Source organism: Mauremys reevesii, linkage group 22 (assembly GCF_016161935.1).
Source record: "Mauremys reevesii isolate NIE-2019 linkage group 22, ASM1616193v1, whole genome shotgun sequence".
NCBI classification, from domain to species: domain Eukaryota; kingdom Metazoa; phylum Chordata; order Testudines; family Geoemydidae; genus Mauremys; species Mauremys reevesii.
The window spans coordinates 1,503,838-1,518,771 of NC_052644.1; the positions used below are offsets into that span (position 1 = coordinate 1,503,838).

The 14,934-nt window shown below is 69.8% G+C and overlaps 1 protein-coding gene across 1 annotated transcript; it reads right to left on the reverse strand.

Moving 5' to 3' along the window:
* Nucleotides 1-874: 874 nt before the first annotated feature.
* Nucleotides 875-13,108, reverse strand: NUMBL (NUMB like endocytic adaptor protein). The gene is made up of 9 exons (XM_039510876.1): nt 12,995-13,108; nt 6,482-6,624; nt 5,917-5,991; nt 5,555-5,629; nt 5,210-5,350; nt 3,814-4,018; nt 2,279-2,566; nt 1,741-1,893; nt 875-1,449 (listed from the first exon to the last, which is right to left on the reverse strand). Exons 2-9 carry the CDS (start codon nt 6,605-6,607, stop codon nt 875-877), a joined length of 1,638 nt encoding a protein of 545 aa, XP_039366810.1. The 5' UTR covers nt 6,608-6,624; nt 12,995-13,108.
* Between the last annotated feature and the right edge of the window lie 1,826 nt (nt 13,109-14,934).

The window sequence follows — 14,934 nt, forward strand, 5'->3', positions numbered from 1 at the left end:
ACCCCCCGGCCACCCCCGTCCCCAAACTAAAAATCAAAGATAATAAATTAGAGCCAGGGTCAACCCCCCCCTTGGCCAAGGGCCCCTGAGACCCCCCCAGGCCAGGCCCAGCCAGGGCTCTGGGCAGGAAAAGCTCCAGCTCTGGGTGTTTTTTCCCATGGGGGGGAAGCTCCCCCCAGAAGATTTAGGGTTAGCATCACCCCTCCCCCCAGACTCCCCACCTGGGCCACGCTGAGGGACCGGGGGGGGGGGGGTCAGCACCCCCCAGCAGGTGGCGCTGGTGCATCGTGGCACCCCCCCACTACGGGATGAAAAGGCCAGAACCAGCCCCCCCCAGCAGCTCCCTGCAGGGGAGCAATCCCAGCTCCAGCCCCCCACTTTTCCCTCTGCTCAGCCCCCCATAACCGGCCCCCAACCCCCCCCCCCCCCCAGGCACGGGGCTGCTGGGCCTCATCCCCGCAGGCCTGACCATTAGACTGCGGGGGGGTTAGCCCTCATCCCCCCTGGATCTGGGGGGGTGCCCCCATCCAGGCCCCCCAAACGTCCCCTTGCAGCCAGCCAGGGACCCGTTAACCATTTCATCACCGGGGGGGAGGGAGATTTCTCACCCCCACCTTCCCCTGCAGTTCAGCAGACCCAGCCCCACCTCCAGTGACCCCCATCGGCCCCCAGGCAAAGCCCCCAAAGCTGATGCTGTGGGGCTGGGCAGCAGCCCTGGGGGCCCCTCCCCAGCCTGCCCCCCCGTTTGGCAAGGAGGTGACCTGTGTCCCGATGGGGCTGGGGGGTCTCTGTACATCCCCCACCTCTAGCTGGCCCCACAGTCAGTTCCGTAGTGGGGGGCTCAGGGACCCCCAGTGGCTCCCCCCCCCACAGCTCACAGCTCGATCTCAAATGTTTTCTGCAGGTCTCCGGCGAAGGGGTTGCCCGGGTCGGCCCCCCCGGGGGGCTTGGTCCCCAGCGCCGCCCACTGCGCCTCAAAGGGGTCCGGCTTGGGCCCGGGGCGGGCGGTGGGGGGCGGAGGGGCCAGGGCCCCCGGCTGGCCTGACTCTGGGGCCCAGGGGGCAGCGCTGCCGGGCTTGGGGCGGGCCTGGGGAGGGCAGCGCAGGGCCCAGCAGAGCAGGGGGGAAGGGGCCGGCCTTGCCCCCATTCGAGGCGGCAGCTGGGCAGACGTTGGCACCATCTGGGACCCACCACGGGGCGCTGCACGAGGCCACGGCTGGCTGGGCGGCAGGAACATGCCCAGGGGGGCGGGCGCGGCGTCGTAGCTCACGGGGTAGGGGGGCAGCGTGGCGGGCAGGGCCGCAGGCACGGCCACCTGCTGGGCCTTGGCCGTCTGGGCCGCCTCCTCCAGCCAGCGCTCGGCCTCCGACGGGGTCCGCTTGTGTCCGGGCTGGAATGAGGGGGCCTGCGAAGGGGCCCCCACCCCGGGCTCGCCCCAGGCCGCCGGCCCTGCGGGCAAGGAGAAAAACCACGTCAGGAGCGAGCCAGCCCCGTGGGGAATGCCGGGGCGGGGCGCGGAGGGCTGGCACGAAGATGCGGCTGCCTCTGGGGTGGAGCGCACGGGCTGGTACCCAGGGACCTCTTGCCCAGAGCAGAGATCGGCTTTCTCTGGGGTGGGGGGCACCGTGTGGGTACGGGGCGTGCCCGGGGGTGATCCCCAGGAGAGGGGCCTGGCATCATTGGGGGTGACCCCCGGGGGGTCACATGGTGTACCCAGGGGCCCTGGCACGGGGCCCGTACCTTGGGGGAGCCCCGCGGGGGGGGAGGCGGTGCCGTTGGCGGCTGTGGGGCTGAAGGGGTCGGCGGGCGGGTGGGCGAAGGAGGCGTCAATCTGGCTGCAGAGGGCGCTGATCCCGTCGCTGTCACCGGTTGGGGTCGATTCCAGCTCTGGCACTGGGGGGGGGAGCAGAGTTGGGGGGGCAACTCGGAGTGAACACCCCCCCTTCCAGTGTGGCCCCCGGTAATACGCCCCCCCCATCTCTTAAGGGGCCGGAATCCAAGATACCACCCCTAGGGTCCATCTGCCCCACACCCGGCTCCCGTGGCACCTGCTGCCCCCACACCCAGTTCCCCCATGCCCCTGCCCCACCCAGCCCCCGCTGCCACCTGTGCCCGGCTCACCCACACCACTGCCTCCCGCGCCCGGCACCCCTGCCCCCCACTGCCCCCCGCCCGGCTCTCCCAGCCCTGGCAGCCCCCCGCCCAGCTCCCCCAGCCCCAGTGCCCCTGGCTCCCCCGCCCCCCCGCCCCACGCCCAGCTCCCCCGCCCCCCGCTCACCGGCGCCCCTGGCCTGGAAGTCGCCCTTGCGCTGCAGGGTGGAGGGCAGGTCGCTGAGCCGCAGCGAGAGCTGGCGTTTGAAGGGCGAGTTCTTCTGGCTGAGGGCGGGGAAGCCGCGGAAGGAGCCCTGGCGCACCAGCTGCTCCAGGGGCGCGTGGCGGCGCGGGATGGCGTGCGGGGGGCCCCCCTCCCCCTTCTCCGCCGGCGACGTGGCCCCCTGTGGTGGGGTGTCGCTGCCCGGGTGGGCGGGGGGGGGGGGCGCCGTGGGGGCAGCAGCTGGGGCAGCCTCTGCTGGTTGAGGGTGTCGGGGTTAGACCCCCCGTTGTTCTCCTCGCCGCCCCCCCCCCCAGGACAGCCCCCTCCCCCGGCACCTGCCCCCAGCGCCCTCAGCCCCAGGACAGCCCTCCCCGGCACCTGCCCCCAGCGCCCTCAGCCCCTCGGCACCTGCCCCCCAGGACAGCCCTCCCAGCACCTGCCCCAGGACAGCCCCCTCCCCCGGCACCTGCCCCCCAGCGCCCTCAGCCCCTCCCCCTCAGGACCGCCCCCTCCCCCGGCACCTGCCCCCCAGCGCCCTCAGCCCCCTCCCCCGGCACCTGCCCCCCAGCGCCCTCAGCCCCCCCACCAGGACAGGGGGGTGGAGCTGGGCAGGGGGGGCAGAGATGGTCAGGAGCTGAGGGCATTGGGGGTGGGGGCTCACCAGGGGTACCCAGAGGGGTGGGGGGGTGGAGCTGGGCGGGGGGAGCGGAGATGGTCAGGAGCTGAGGGTATTGGGGGGTGGGTACCCGGAGGGGTGGGGGGGCAGAGACGGTCACAAGCTGAAGGTATTGGGGATTGGTACCCAGGAGGTGGGGGTGGAGCTGGGCAGGTGAGGGGGTGGAGCTGGTCAGGAGCTGAGGGTATTGGGGGTGGGTTCCCGGAGGGGTGAGGGGCTGGAGCTGGGCAGGTGAGGGGGCGGAGCTGGTCAGGAGCTGAGGGTATTGGGGGTGGGTACCCGGAGGGTGGGGGTGGAGCTGGGCAGGTGAGGGGGCGGAGCTGGTCAGGAGCTGAGGGTATTGGGGGTGGGTTCCTGGAGGGGTGAGGGGGTGGAGCTGGGCAGGTGAGGGGGTGGAGCTGGGCAGGTGAGGGGGTGGAGCTGGGCAGGTGAAGGGGGCGGAGCTGGTCAGGAGCCGAGGGTATTGGAGGGTGGGTACCCGGAGGGGTGAGGGGGGTGGAGCTGGGCAGGTGAGGGGTGGAGCTGGTCAGGAGCTGAGGGTATTGGGGGTGGGTACCGGAGGTGGGGGTGGAGCTGGGCAGGTGAGGGGGGGTGGAGCTGGGCAGGAGCTGAGGGTATTGGGGGGTGGGTACCCGGAGGGGTGAGGGGGGTGGAGCTGGGCAGGTGAGGGGGGGTGGAGCTGGTCAGGAGCTGAGGTTATTGGGGGGTGGGTTCCCGGAGGGGCGGGGGGGCAGAGACGGTCACAAGCTGAGGGTATTGGGGGTGGGGGGACACAGCGGGGGCGGCTGGAGCTGGGCACTGGCTCGGGGTGCGTCCCTCTCACCTTTCTTCCTGTCCTGGATCTGGCGCAGCACGAGCTGGCGCTGGGCGGGCTGGCTGGCAGCCGGGGCGCGGAAGGAGCCCTCGCGGGCGAAGCTGGTGCGGTTGGCGTCGAAGGAGGCCGTCACCCCACACTCCTTCTCCCGCTTCTGCTTGCGCTCCAGGCAGGCCGCGAAGGCGCAGCCCACGGCGTGGCTCAGGCGCTCGCCCTGCGGGCAGGGGGCAGAGCTGGGTCAGGGGGTGCCGAGCCGCGGGTGCCAGGCGAGCGCGCAGGGACACGAGCAGCCTTCGCACGGGCTGCGCGCACGGGGAGCCAGCTGGGCGAGTGCACAAGTGGGTGCGGGAGACCCAGCGAGCGAGGGGGGGCAGAGAGGCTGCCTGTGCAAGGGGTGTGTGTGTAAGCACCAGCGTGCAAGTGAGTGGGCAGATGAGGCGGGCATGCCAGGGGCATCCCGTGGGCCAGGTGGAAGAGGCAGGCATGCCAGGTGCCACACACGGGCGAGGTGGGTGTGCCAGGGGCAGCACGTGGGCGAGGGTACGAGGCCTGCTAGGAGCAGCGGCCTGGCAGGCGTGCTCGGTGCAGCATGCAGGTGGGGCGGGCAAGGGTGCGAGGTGTGCCAGATGCAGCGGGCAGGTGAGGTGGGCGAGGGGGCGAGGTGTGCGGGGCATGCCAGGTGCAGCATGCTGGCAAGGCGGGCGGGGCATGCCAGGTTCAGCACGCGGGCGAGGGTGCGAAGCAGGCGAGGTGCAGTGTGTGCGAGGCGTGCAGGGCGTGGCAGGTTCAGCACACGTGCAAGGCATGCGTGCGAGGCGTGCAGGGCGTGGCAGGTTCAGCACACATGCAAGGCGTGCGTGGGAGGCATGAAGGGCATCGCAGACTCAGCACACGTGTGAGGCGTGCGTGCGAGGCGTGCAGGGCATGGCAGACTCAGCACACGTGCGAGGCGTGCGTGCGAGGCGTGCAGGGCATGGCAGACTCAGCACACGTGCGAGGCGTGCGTGCGAGGCATGGCAGACTCAGCACACGTGCGTGCGGCGTGCAGGGCATGGCAGACTCAGCACACGCGTGCAGGCGTGCGTGCAGGGCATGGCAGACTCAGCACACGTGCGGGCGTGCAGGGCATGGCAGACTCAGCACACGTGCAAGGTGTGTGTGCGAGGCATGGCAGACAGCACACGTGCGAGGCGTGCGTGCGAGGCATGGCAGACTCAGCACACGTGCGAGGCGTGCGTGCGAGGCGTGCAGGGCATGGCAGACTCAGCACACGTGCGAGGCGTGCGTGCGAGGCATGGCAGACTCAGCACACGTGCGAGGCGTGCGTGCGAGGCGTGCAGGGCATGGCAGACTCAGCACACGTGCGAGGCGTGCGAGGCGTGCACACACCCGGGGGGCCACGCACCGAGTCCTTGAGGGCCAGGAAGCAGTGGCAGATCCAGCGGCGGGTGGTGCCGTCGCGGCAGATGTAGGAAAAGGCCTTGTCGAAGTTGCGGTCGGGGGCGCAGAACGAAACCTTCTCAATGGTCTGGTCCACGATGAGATCCTGGGGGGCGGAGGGGGGGCATGAGATGGGGGCAGCGCATCCCCCCCGCCTCAGCCCAGGGGGACACTCTGCACGTCCGCGGGGCTCCCCCTGAGTCCATGTGGGGGGGGGGATGGCAGGACCCCCCCGGCTCCCCACTGCCCCATAACCCCCCCAGCCGTGCCCCCCCCAATCCCCAGTCCCTCCCCCCGCGCCCCCCTGTACCTTTGTTTTCTCGTCCACGACCCGCAGCCCATCGGCCGACACCCACAGAACCGACTTCACCGACTTGCGCCCGCTCTGCAATTGGGGGGGTGTCAGTGGGGGACACTAGAACCCCCCCCAGCCCACCCCTCGCTCCTGAGCCCTCTGCCCCACGGCTGGGGGGAACCAGTTCAGAGACTCTAGGAATCTCTCAGCCCCCTGGGCTAGCGGGGAGGTAATGGGGGGATGGTGGGTGGCTGGGGGGTGCTGGGGAACTCGGGGTGGAGAAGGGGGTTGAAGGAGGAGGTGCTGGGGGTCCCCAGTGGGAGGCACCAGGGGCATCTGGCCCAGATCTGCCCCCCCCCAATGCCAGCTGCACTCACTGTTTTCAGCTTCTTCACGGCCTCTTCGCACACGTGCATCCCCCGCGACTCCTCCACCTCCACGTGGCCCAGGTACTGCGGGGGGCAGAGGTCAGAGCCAGGCCACCCCCAGGCAAGATCCCAGCGCCCCACTACCCACCATGCCCAGCGCCCACCCAGGTGCAGGACTCCTGGGTTCCCTGCAGGGAGGAGTAGGAGCTGAGCAGGCCCATGTGTGTGGGATGGGGGTGTGCAAATCCTGGGCACACGTGTGTGCATCACAGGGAAGTTACTGCAAACATGGGCATGCAAGCCAAGCGTGCAACCCCCAGCCCAAGTGTGCCCACTGACCCACGTGTGCCAAGCGTGCAACCTCACAGCCTGTGTGAGCCGAGTGTGTAAACCTCTGGCCCAAGCGTGCCCATGGACCTGTGTGCACCCTGCTGAGCCAAGCCTGTGAATGACACTGGGCACGTGTAAGATGCTAGTGCACAGGTGTGCGAGCAGAGGGTGTGCCAGACGTGCCAGCCCGGGGGACTCACCCATTCTCGTGCCAACGTGCGTGAGCCCCCCCCGTCTGACTCACCCGCACGGGGAAGCTGCACTTGCCCCGGCGCACGGCCTCCTCGTCCGCCTGCCACTGGTGGGGCCGGCTGGCCTCGGGCACGTAGGCCGGCTTCTTCCGCCGCAGGCTCTGCCGCAGCTTGTTCATCGCGCCGCCGCCGGGGCCTGGGGGGACACGGGTGTGAGCTCCGGGCCCCCCCGCAAACATGCCCGGGGCCAGGACACCGGGGTTCTCTCCCTGGCGATAGGAGGGGAGTGGGGGCTAGTGGTTAGAGCAGGGGGGCCTGGGAGCCAGGACTCCTGGGTTCTCTCCCAGCTCTGGGAGGGGAGTGGGGGCTAGTGGTTAGAGCAGAGGGGGCTGGGAGCCAGGAGTCCTGGGTTCTATCCTGGCTCTGGGAGGGTGGGGGCTAGTGGTTAGAGCAGGGGCCTGGGAGCCAGGACTCCTGGGTTCTCTCCCTGGCTCTGGGAGGGGAGTGGGGGCTAGTGGTTAGAGCAGAGGAGGCTGGGAGCCAGGACTCCTAGGTTCTCTCCCTGGCTCTGGGAGGGGAGTGGGGTCTAGTGGTTAGAGCAGGGGGGCTGGGAGCCAGGACTCCTGGGTTCTCTCCCTGGCTCTGGGATGGGGGTGGGGGCTGGTGGTTAGAGCAGGGGGGGCTGGGAGCCAGGACTCCTGGGTTCTCTCCCTGGCTCTGGGAGGGGAGTGGGGGCTAGTGGTTAGAGCAGGGGGCTGGGAGCCGGGACTGCCACCAGGAGTTCCCTGTGTGGACAGACACAAGGACCATTCTCGGGGGGGGGGGGGGCGGGGGTGTTTATGCCCAGCCAGCCCTAGCCCATGGCTGCTCTGGGTCCCCCCAGTTCACACAAGCTGCCTCTTCACCCCGGGAGACACTCACCCCCTCCCTGCCCGAGCCGGGCTCCCCGCACTCGTCAGGCAGCCCCCGGCCCCCCAAAACGGAGCGAGGTTCAGTGTGCGCCCGAGGGGGGGCTGTGGGCCCCCTGTGCCGAGCTGGCCTGGGCCCCACACAAGCCCCCCAGCTCCTAACAAGGGGCACAAAAGGGGCCCAGATGGAGCCCCCCCCCCCCCAAACCAGCATCAAACCAACTCTGCCCTGGGGCGGGGGCCTGAACCCCCCCAAAGCAGACTGTCTGGAGATTGGGGGGCCGGGGCTGGCAGTGGGAGGGGGGCGGGCCGGGGGGGAGCTCTTTGAGGGCTGTGAGGGGTGGGGTCAGGCCTGGGGGAGTGAGGAAGATGGGGAAGGGCAAGGGCCAGGCTGTGTTTGGGGTGTGTGTGAAGTGCTGGGGAGGGGCCAGGATTGTGATGGGGGGGGAAGGGGCTGCGGGGGAGGGGCCAGGCTGCATTGGGGCCCCAGACAACCGAGCGGCAGCCAGAACAAAAGGCCGCGGTGGGGGGGGGCCGCCCCATGGTACCCCCCCCACCCCCAAGGGAGGCAGCTGCCCCAAGTCAGCACCGGGCTCTGACAGCTGGTCCCCCCCCTCACCCCCCGAACACCAGCTGGAGCCGGGCGGGGAGGTCGGGCCGGGCAAACATTTGGCCAAGGGGGTTTGTTTCCTCAGCTGCTCCCCCCCCCGCTGCCCAGCCCCCAACCCCCCTGCATGCCCGGTCTCCTCCCCCTCAACACCCCCCCGAGCGTGGGGCTGGGATTCCCCGGGGGGGTCTGGGAGCTGGGGTGTTGAGCCCTTGGGGGGGAGACACCCCCTCAGCAGGCGAAGGGACTGGGGGGTCTCTTCCGGGGGGAAATCAAGCACAGGGTGAATTGGCCTGGGGGGTCGGGGCCTGGCTCAGACAAGCCACACCAGGCTGGACGGTGTCTGGGCCGGGGAGGGGGGGGGGGACTGGGGGCGGGACGGATTTGAACTCAGCGTGAACCTAGAGAGAATCAAATCGATAACAGACCGGCCCCCGGAGCCCCCCCAATGCCAGACCGGACCCCAGAGCCCAGAGACCCCCAATGCCAGACCGGCCCCCGGAGCCCCGAGATCCCCAACGACAGACCGGCCCCCGGAGCCCCCCCAGTGACAGACCGGCCCCCGGAGCCCAGAGACCCCCAATGCCAGACCGGCCCCTGGAGCCCCCCCAATTACAGACCGGCCCCCGGAACCCAGAGACCCCCAATGCCACACCGGCCCCTGGAGCCCCCGCAATGCCAGACCAGCCCCCGGAGCCCAGAGACCCCCAATGCCACACGGCCCCTGGCCCCCAATGACAGGCCGGCCCCGGAGCCCAGAGCCCCAATGCCAGAGTGGCCCCCAGAGCCCCCAATGCCAGACCAGCCCCGGAGCCCTGAGACCCCCACTGACAGACCGGCCCCCGGAGCCCCCCAATGACAGACCGGCCCCTGGAGCCCCCCCAGTGACAGACCAGCCCCTGGAGCCCAGAGGCCCCCAATGCCAGACCAGCCCCCGGAGCCCCCCACTGACAGACCGGTCCCCGGAACCCCCAATGACAGACCAGCCCGCGGAGCCCAGAGATCCCCAATGACAGACCAGCCCTGGAGCCCCCAATGACAGACTGGCCCCGGAGCCCAGAGACCCCCAATGACAGACCGGCCCCGAACCCCCATGACAGACCGGCCCCAGAGCCCCCAGTGACAGACCAGCCCCAATGCCAGACCAGCCCCCGGAGCCCCCCAATGACAGACCGGCCCCCTGAAGGGCTGAGCTCCCCAGAGCTCAGGCCAGGTCTGGGAGGGGGATATAAATATTCCCCCCCCCCGCTGGGGCTGGCAGTGCCCAGTCGGTGCCCGGCTCCCAGCCCTGCAGGAAGTGGGGGAGGAGTTGGGGGGTCCCGGCCCCTACTGCTCCCACGGAGCAGAGCCAAGCGGGCGTCTCCCAGGGATCCGCGTGGCACAGCCGCGGGCGTCGTCTGCCCTGAACAGCTCCGGGGGCTGGGCCCCACTCCGGGGACACCAGAACCCCCCCCCAGCCACTGGTGGCGGCCCCCCCCCGCCCGCCCCTCATGTACCCCAGTGCTGGGGGCGGCCTGCAGGGACCCCAGGGCAGAGCCGAGCACAGGGACCTGCTCCGGCCTGGGACGCAGCCCTGCCCGCAGGGGCAGCTCCAGGGGGCTCCGAGGGCCGGTTCCCCTCCTTGATTTGCTCCAGATGTGGCCACGCAGGGTGGGCTGGGCGGAGCTGCATTTCTGTGGGCACCTGCCAGGGCCCAAGACAGCTTCGGGCCAAAGCTCCTGACCCACTTTCGGGGTGGGGGGGGGGGAGAAGAGCTATGCCACTCACAGGGAAACTGAGTCACAGGACGTGGCCGACCCCACGATGACTCATCGACAGCCTGGAATAGAACCCGAGAGTCCTGACTCTCTCCCCCCACAACCAATGGACCCCACTCCCCCCGCCCCAAGGCTGGGGGAGAACCCAGGAGTCCTGGCTCCCAGCCCCCCCCCCCCCGCTCTACCCACTAGCCTCCCCTGCCCCCCAGAGCCGGGGAGAACCCAGGAGTCCTGCTGTTCCCCTTTGGCTGGAGGCTCCGGCAGCAGCTGGCCTCCGACGTGGCTCGAACGGATGCTCATAATTCCAGATCGTTTCCCAACTTCCTGTCGGCTCCCGGACGGCGTCTGGGACCCCTTGAGCTCGGCCAGGTCGGCCCTGGGGAACTCAGCGGCTGTCTCTGCCAGGGGGCGGGGAATGTGGGCGCTTCCTGCAGGCCCCCCCTCCTGCAGCGAGCTCCCCACCCTGCCCCAGCAGCCCCACTGCCAACCATCTGCCCCGGGACCCAGTCCCTGAACTCCAGGAAAAACCCCAAAGCCCATCCCCGCCCCCTCGGCTGGGCTCCACGGGGGGGGGGGGAGGGGGCGGAACCCGGCAGGGAGTCAGGGATTCGCACCCCATCTGCATAGGGAAACTAAGGCACAGAGCAATCACAGCGGCCCGAGTTGAGCACTGCGGAAGCAGCAGAGGATTCTGCTAGTTCACCGGGGGGGATGTCCGACGTCCGTACAGACGAGACAGGATGAATCGCAGCCGTCTCTGGGGCGGGGCGTGGGGACCCGTTAGCCAGGAACCCGGCGCGAGATGCAGCTGTCTCTGGGGTGGGGCGGGGGGACCGGTTAGCCAGGAACCTGGCGCGAGATGCAGCTGTCTCTGGGGCGGGCGCGGGACCCGTTAGCTAGGAACCCGACCCGAGATGCAGCCGTCTCTGGGGTGGGGCGGGGACTGGTTAGCCAGAAATCCGGCCCCGAGATGCAGCCATCTCTGGGGCGGGGCGGGGGGACCGGTTAGCCAGGGACCCGGCCCCGAGATGCAGCCGTCTCTGGGGCAGGGCGGGGGGACCGGTTAGCCAGGGACCCGGCCCCGAGATGCAGCCGTCTCTGGGGCGGGGCGCGGGGACCCGTTAGCCAGGAACCCGGCGCGAGATGCAGCCGTCTCTGGGGTGGTGCGGGGGGACCGGTTAGCCAGGGACCCGGCCCCGAGATGCAGCCGTCTCTGGGGCGGGGCAGTTGTTTACGCAGGGAGCTCTCCCCTGCTGTTCCAGGCGTGGCAAGGACCAAGCTCCACAATGTGTTCGGACTGCACAGAAACACGACCCTCCTAACGTTCCCTCAAAGCACTTCCCAGATGTCACCCCTGCTCCGCGACCAGAGAACGGAGACCTGGCAACCACTCATCCCTGAGCCCTTCATGTGGAGCACCAGGGAGTGAACCCAGGAGTCCGGACGCCTGGCCCCCGCCGCGCCGGGGAGCGAACCCAGGAGTCCGGACGCCTGGCCCCCGCCGCGCCGGGGAGCGAACCCAGGAGTCCGGACGCCTGGCCCCCGCCGCGCCGGGGAGCGAACCCAGGAGTCCGGACGCCTGGGCCCCCCACCGACCCGCCTTCCCAGAGCTGAGGTAGAGCCCCAGGCCCCACTGCCCGCCGCAGCCAGCCCCTCCCCAGAGCCAGACGCAGACCCGGGGGCCCAGGCAGCCAGGCCTTTCCCCACGGCGGGGGAATAATTCGAACCGCAGCAGCCGAACGGTAAGTGATGCTGGGCACAGGCCTCCCATGAGCAGCCTGGCAGACACTAGGCTGCAAAATAACCCCCCATCGGCTCCCCTGCCCCCTTCCCTGGGTCCTGAGTCACTGGGCATCCAGGGGCCGCGTGATTAAGGCAAGCGGCGGGGGGGGGGGGCGTCTTTTGATCATTGCCTGGGATACGCCACATCCTCGCGTCCCCAGCAAAATCTGTCACATCCCCAGGCCGGCTGCAGCCGCCACCTATTCCCAGAGCAAACACGCCCCAGCCTGGGAATTACGGGGCAAGGAGCCAGAGATCAGAGGGGTCAGGGAAGGGGGGTTGCACTGGGGAGAGCCCCCTTGGTTTGGGTGCGACAAATATCTCCTCCCCCGCCGGGGCCGGCACACCCCGCGAGAGCGCGGTCGCCCCCAGACGTGGTGGCACCCCCCAGAAGTAGCTGTTTTCAGGGGAGGGCGTATCGGCCCCTTCCCCATCCACAGACAGGCCCACGCAAGCAGCTCCCCTGTGTGCCAGGCTCCCCCGGCCGTTCTGGGGTGGCCTGAGCTCCCCTGGTTTGTCCACACTCCCTGGTCTCCGGTGTCTGAAAGAAACCGCCCCGGGCGGGTAACCGGCGCCCAGGGCACGGTCATGGGGCGACCCTAAATCCATTCTCCCGGACGCCAGCTCCTCTGTCCGCACCCCCCTGAGACGCGCGAACCCCCCCACTGGACAGCGTCACATCTCGCCCTGCGACTCCGATCCAGAACCCGGGGCCCAGCCCGCACGGCCCATGGGCGGCAAGCGCGCCAGGCGGGGCCGTGCCAAGGGGCGCCCCGGGGCGCCCGATCACGCCAGCGTGGTCTGGATCGATTGCCCAGCCCGCACCATCTGCCAGCACTCAGCCCCCCCCCGCCGCTGCCTCTGGTCTCCAAGGCCCCGAACCACAGTCCTGCCAGATCTGCAAAACGCTAGAAAAATAAATGACACATTTCTCCCCCCTGCGGCTCCCTCCTTACTTCTGGGGGGGGGGAGAATTTCTCTTTTTCCAGCACTGACGCCCCCCCGCCCCAGCTCTGCAAAAATCAATCAACTCCCCCATCCCGACCCGAGGCCCAGACCCCCCCGTTTCCACAGGCCTAGGGAAGGAGCGACCCAAACCCCAGATGCAGGGGGTGGAGGGGGGGGCACAGACCCCGCTCTCATGTATGTGGCTTTGGAGAAAATAATCGGGGAGGGGGGCAGGCCCACAGCCCAGGCTTCAGTAGTTCACTTCCCCTCCCCTCCCCGACCCGGCCCCAGCGCTGGGGGGGGGTCCCAGAACTCGCCCCCCCCCGCATGCTGCAGACCGCAGGCTAATAACCCCCCGCCCAAAGATGCAGGAAGGGGCGGGGGGGTCCCGCTCCGCCAGAGCCCCCGTGCAGCGCCACTCGGGGAGGGGGGGCCCGGGGCGGGCAGGGGTTTCGGAGCGGAGCCCCCCCTCCCCGAGACATGTTTGCAGGGGGGGGCAGATGCAACGTGCACAAGGCGGGGGGGGATCGGAGCCCGGGCCCCCCTCACCCGGGCCCCCCTTACCCGGGCGCTGGCTGGCTCCGCAGGCACCGAGCGGCCCCCCCGGCCGCCCCCGGCTCCGGCCCCGGCCCCTGGTTCCAGTGTCGCACGCACGCGCCGCGGCCGCCTCCTCCCCGGGAGCATTCCAGCCGCTGGCCACGCCCCTGCCTCATCAATATGCAAATGAGCGACGCGCTCGGCCACGCCCCCCGTGCGCGAGGTCTCACGGCCCCGCCCCCTACCTTGGCCACCCCTTTCCCAGCGCGCCTCAGCTCCCCTCCCATTGGCTATGGGATCATGAATATGCAAATAGACTCTGCATTGACCACCACTCCCTCCTGCCTTCCCGTTATTTACAAACAGCCTCAGCCCCCACCCCGGCTCTCTTCCTATTGGCCTCTAGGCTCATTAATATGCAAATAAGCCTGCGCAGACCTAACCTCCTTTTTATCGGTGCAAGAATCCCTCAGCCTGCTCCCATTGGCCCCCAGACTTATGCATATGCAAATACACTCCCATCCCTTGATAGGCACAAGGGTTGGCCCACAGACCAGGCCCGGGGCTCAGAGGCGGGGGGTGGGGGGCCCCTTTAGCCCTTGGCCACCTTCCTCCAAACAACAGACCCCCCAGACCGGATCCATCACTGCCCCCACCCCGTCTCACCCTGAGCTATTAGTGCCCCTGACCAGAGCAAGTGGGAGATTCCCCCCCCCCCCGGGCCCCTTAGCCCCCCAGAGCTGGGCAGGGTTGCCCCCCCCGTTGTGTTGCCCGCAGAGACAAGCCCCACCTTGGGGTGCTGCCAGCGTGGATGGGAACCCAGCCCCACGGCCCCGGCGCGGGTGGGATGAGCCGCCCCCAGGAGGGTCTTGTCCCGACCCCGTGGCCGCGTCAGGCCGGGCCCCCGGTGCTGCTAGCGGCGCCGTTTGATGCGGATGGGTGCGGCTTTGTGTGTGTGGACGTCCTTAAATTGGTTCAGACCCGACAGACGGCGGAGCCACACGCGGCCACCAGCGAGGTCCATCCGCTGCCCCGTCTCTGGCTGGGCCCCCCGGTGCCAGGGTTTTAACTCTGGGGCACCCTGTTCCGATCCCGGCCCCGTGCCCTGCCTGGGCCACGCCAAGGGGCTGTCGAGCCAGAGCGAGCGGCCAGCGCCGGCGGCACCTGCCTCCGTGCCACGCCCGGGCTCTGACCCCGCAGGCCGGCCCTCGGCGGCTCCCAGCTTCCTCTGCTGCTTTGCAGCCCGGCCCAAGCCCGGCCCGCTCGCCCGTGATGCCATAACCAGCACGGCACCGCCAGCCCCGATGTCATGGCGGGCAACTTCGCGGGGGGGGGACTGTGAGCCAGGATGGGGCTGTTTGCTCACACGGAAATGAAAACACTGCCTGGCCAGGGCATCGTTCCCTCCCCGGCTCTGGGAGCGGGGTCTGGTGGGTAGAGCGGGGGGCTGGGAGCCAGGACTCCTGGGTTCTCTCCCCAGCTCTGGGAGCGGGGTCTGGTGGGTAGAGCAGGGGGGCTGGGAGCCAGGACTCCTGGGTTCTCTCCCCAGCTCTGGGAGTGGGGTCTGGTGGGTAGAGCAGGGGGGCTGGGAGCCAGGACTCCTGGGTTCTCTCCCCAGCTCTGGGAGTGGGGTCTGGTGGGTAGAGCAGGGGGGCTGGGAGCCAGGACTCCTGGGTTCTCTCCCCAGCTCTGGGAGTGGGGTCTGGTGGGTAGAGCAGGGGGGCTGGGAGCCAGGACTCCTGGGTTCTCTCCCCAGCTCTGGGAATGGGGAGCAGGAATCTGGACTGCGGGGGGGCTTGTGCCCATCCGTCAACCAGGCGATAACCGGTTGTGAGCTGAACTGACTGAAGTTGGCCCAGGGGGTTTGGGCTACGAAGGAGCCACCGCACGGCAGGGGAGGGTCGCTGTGGTCCCGGGATGAACGTGCCAGAGCTGGGGATAGGATCCAAGAGTCCTGGCTCCCAGCC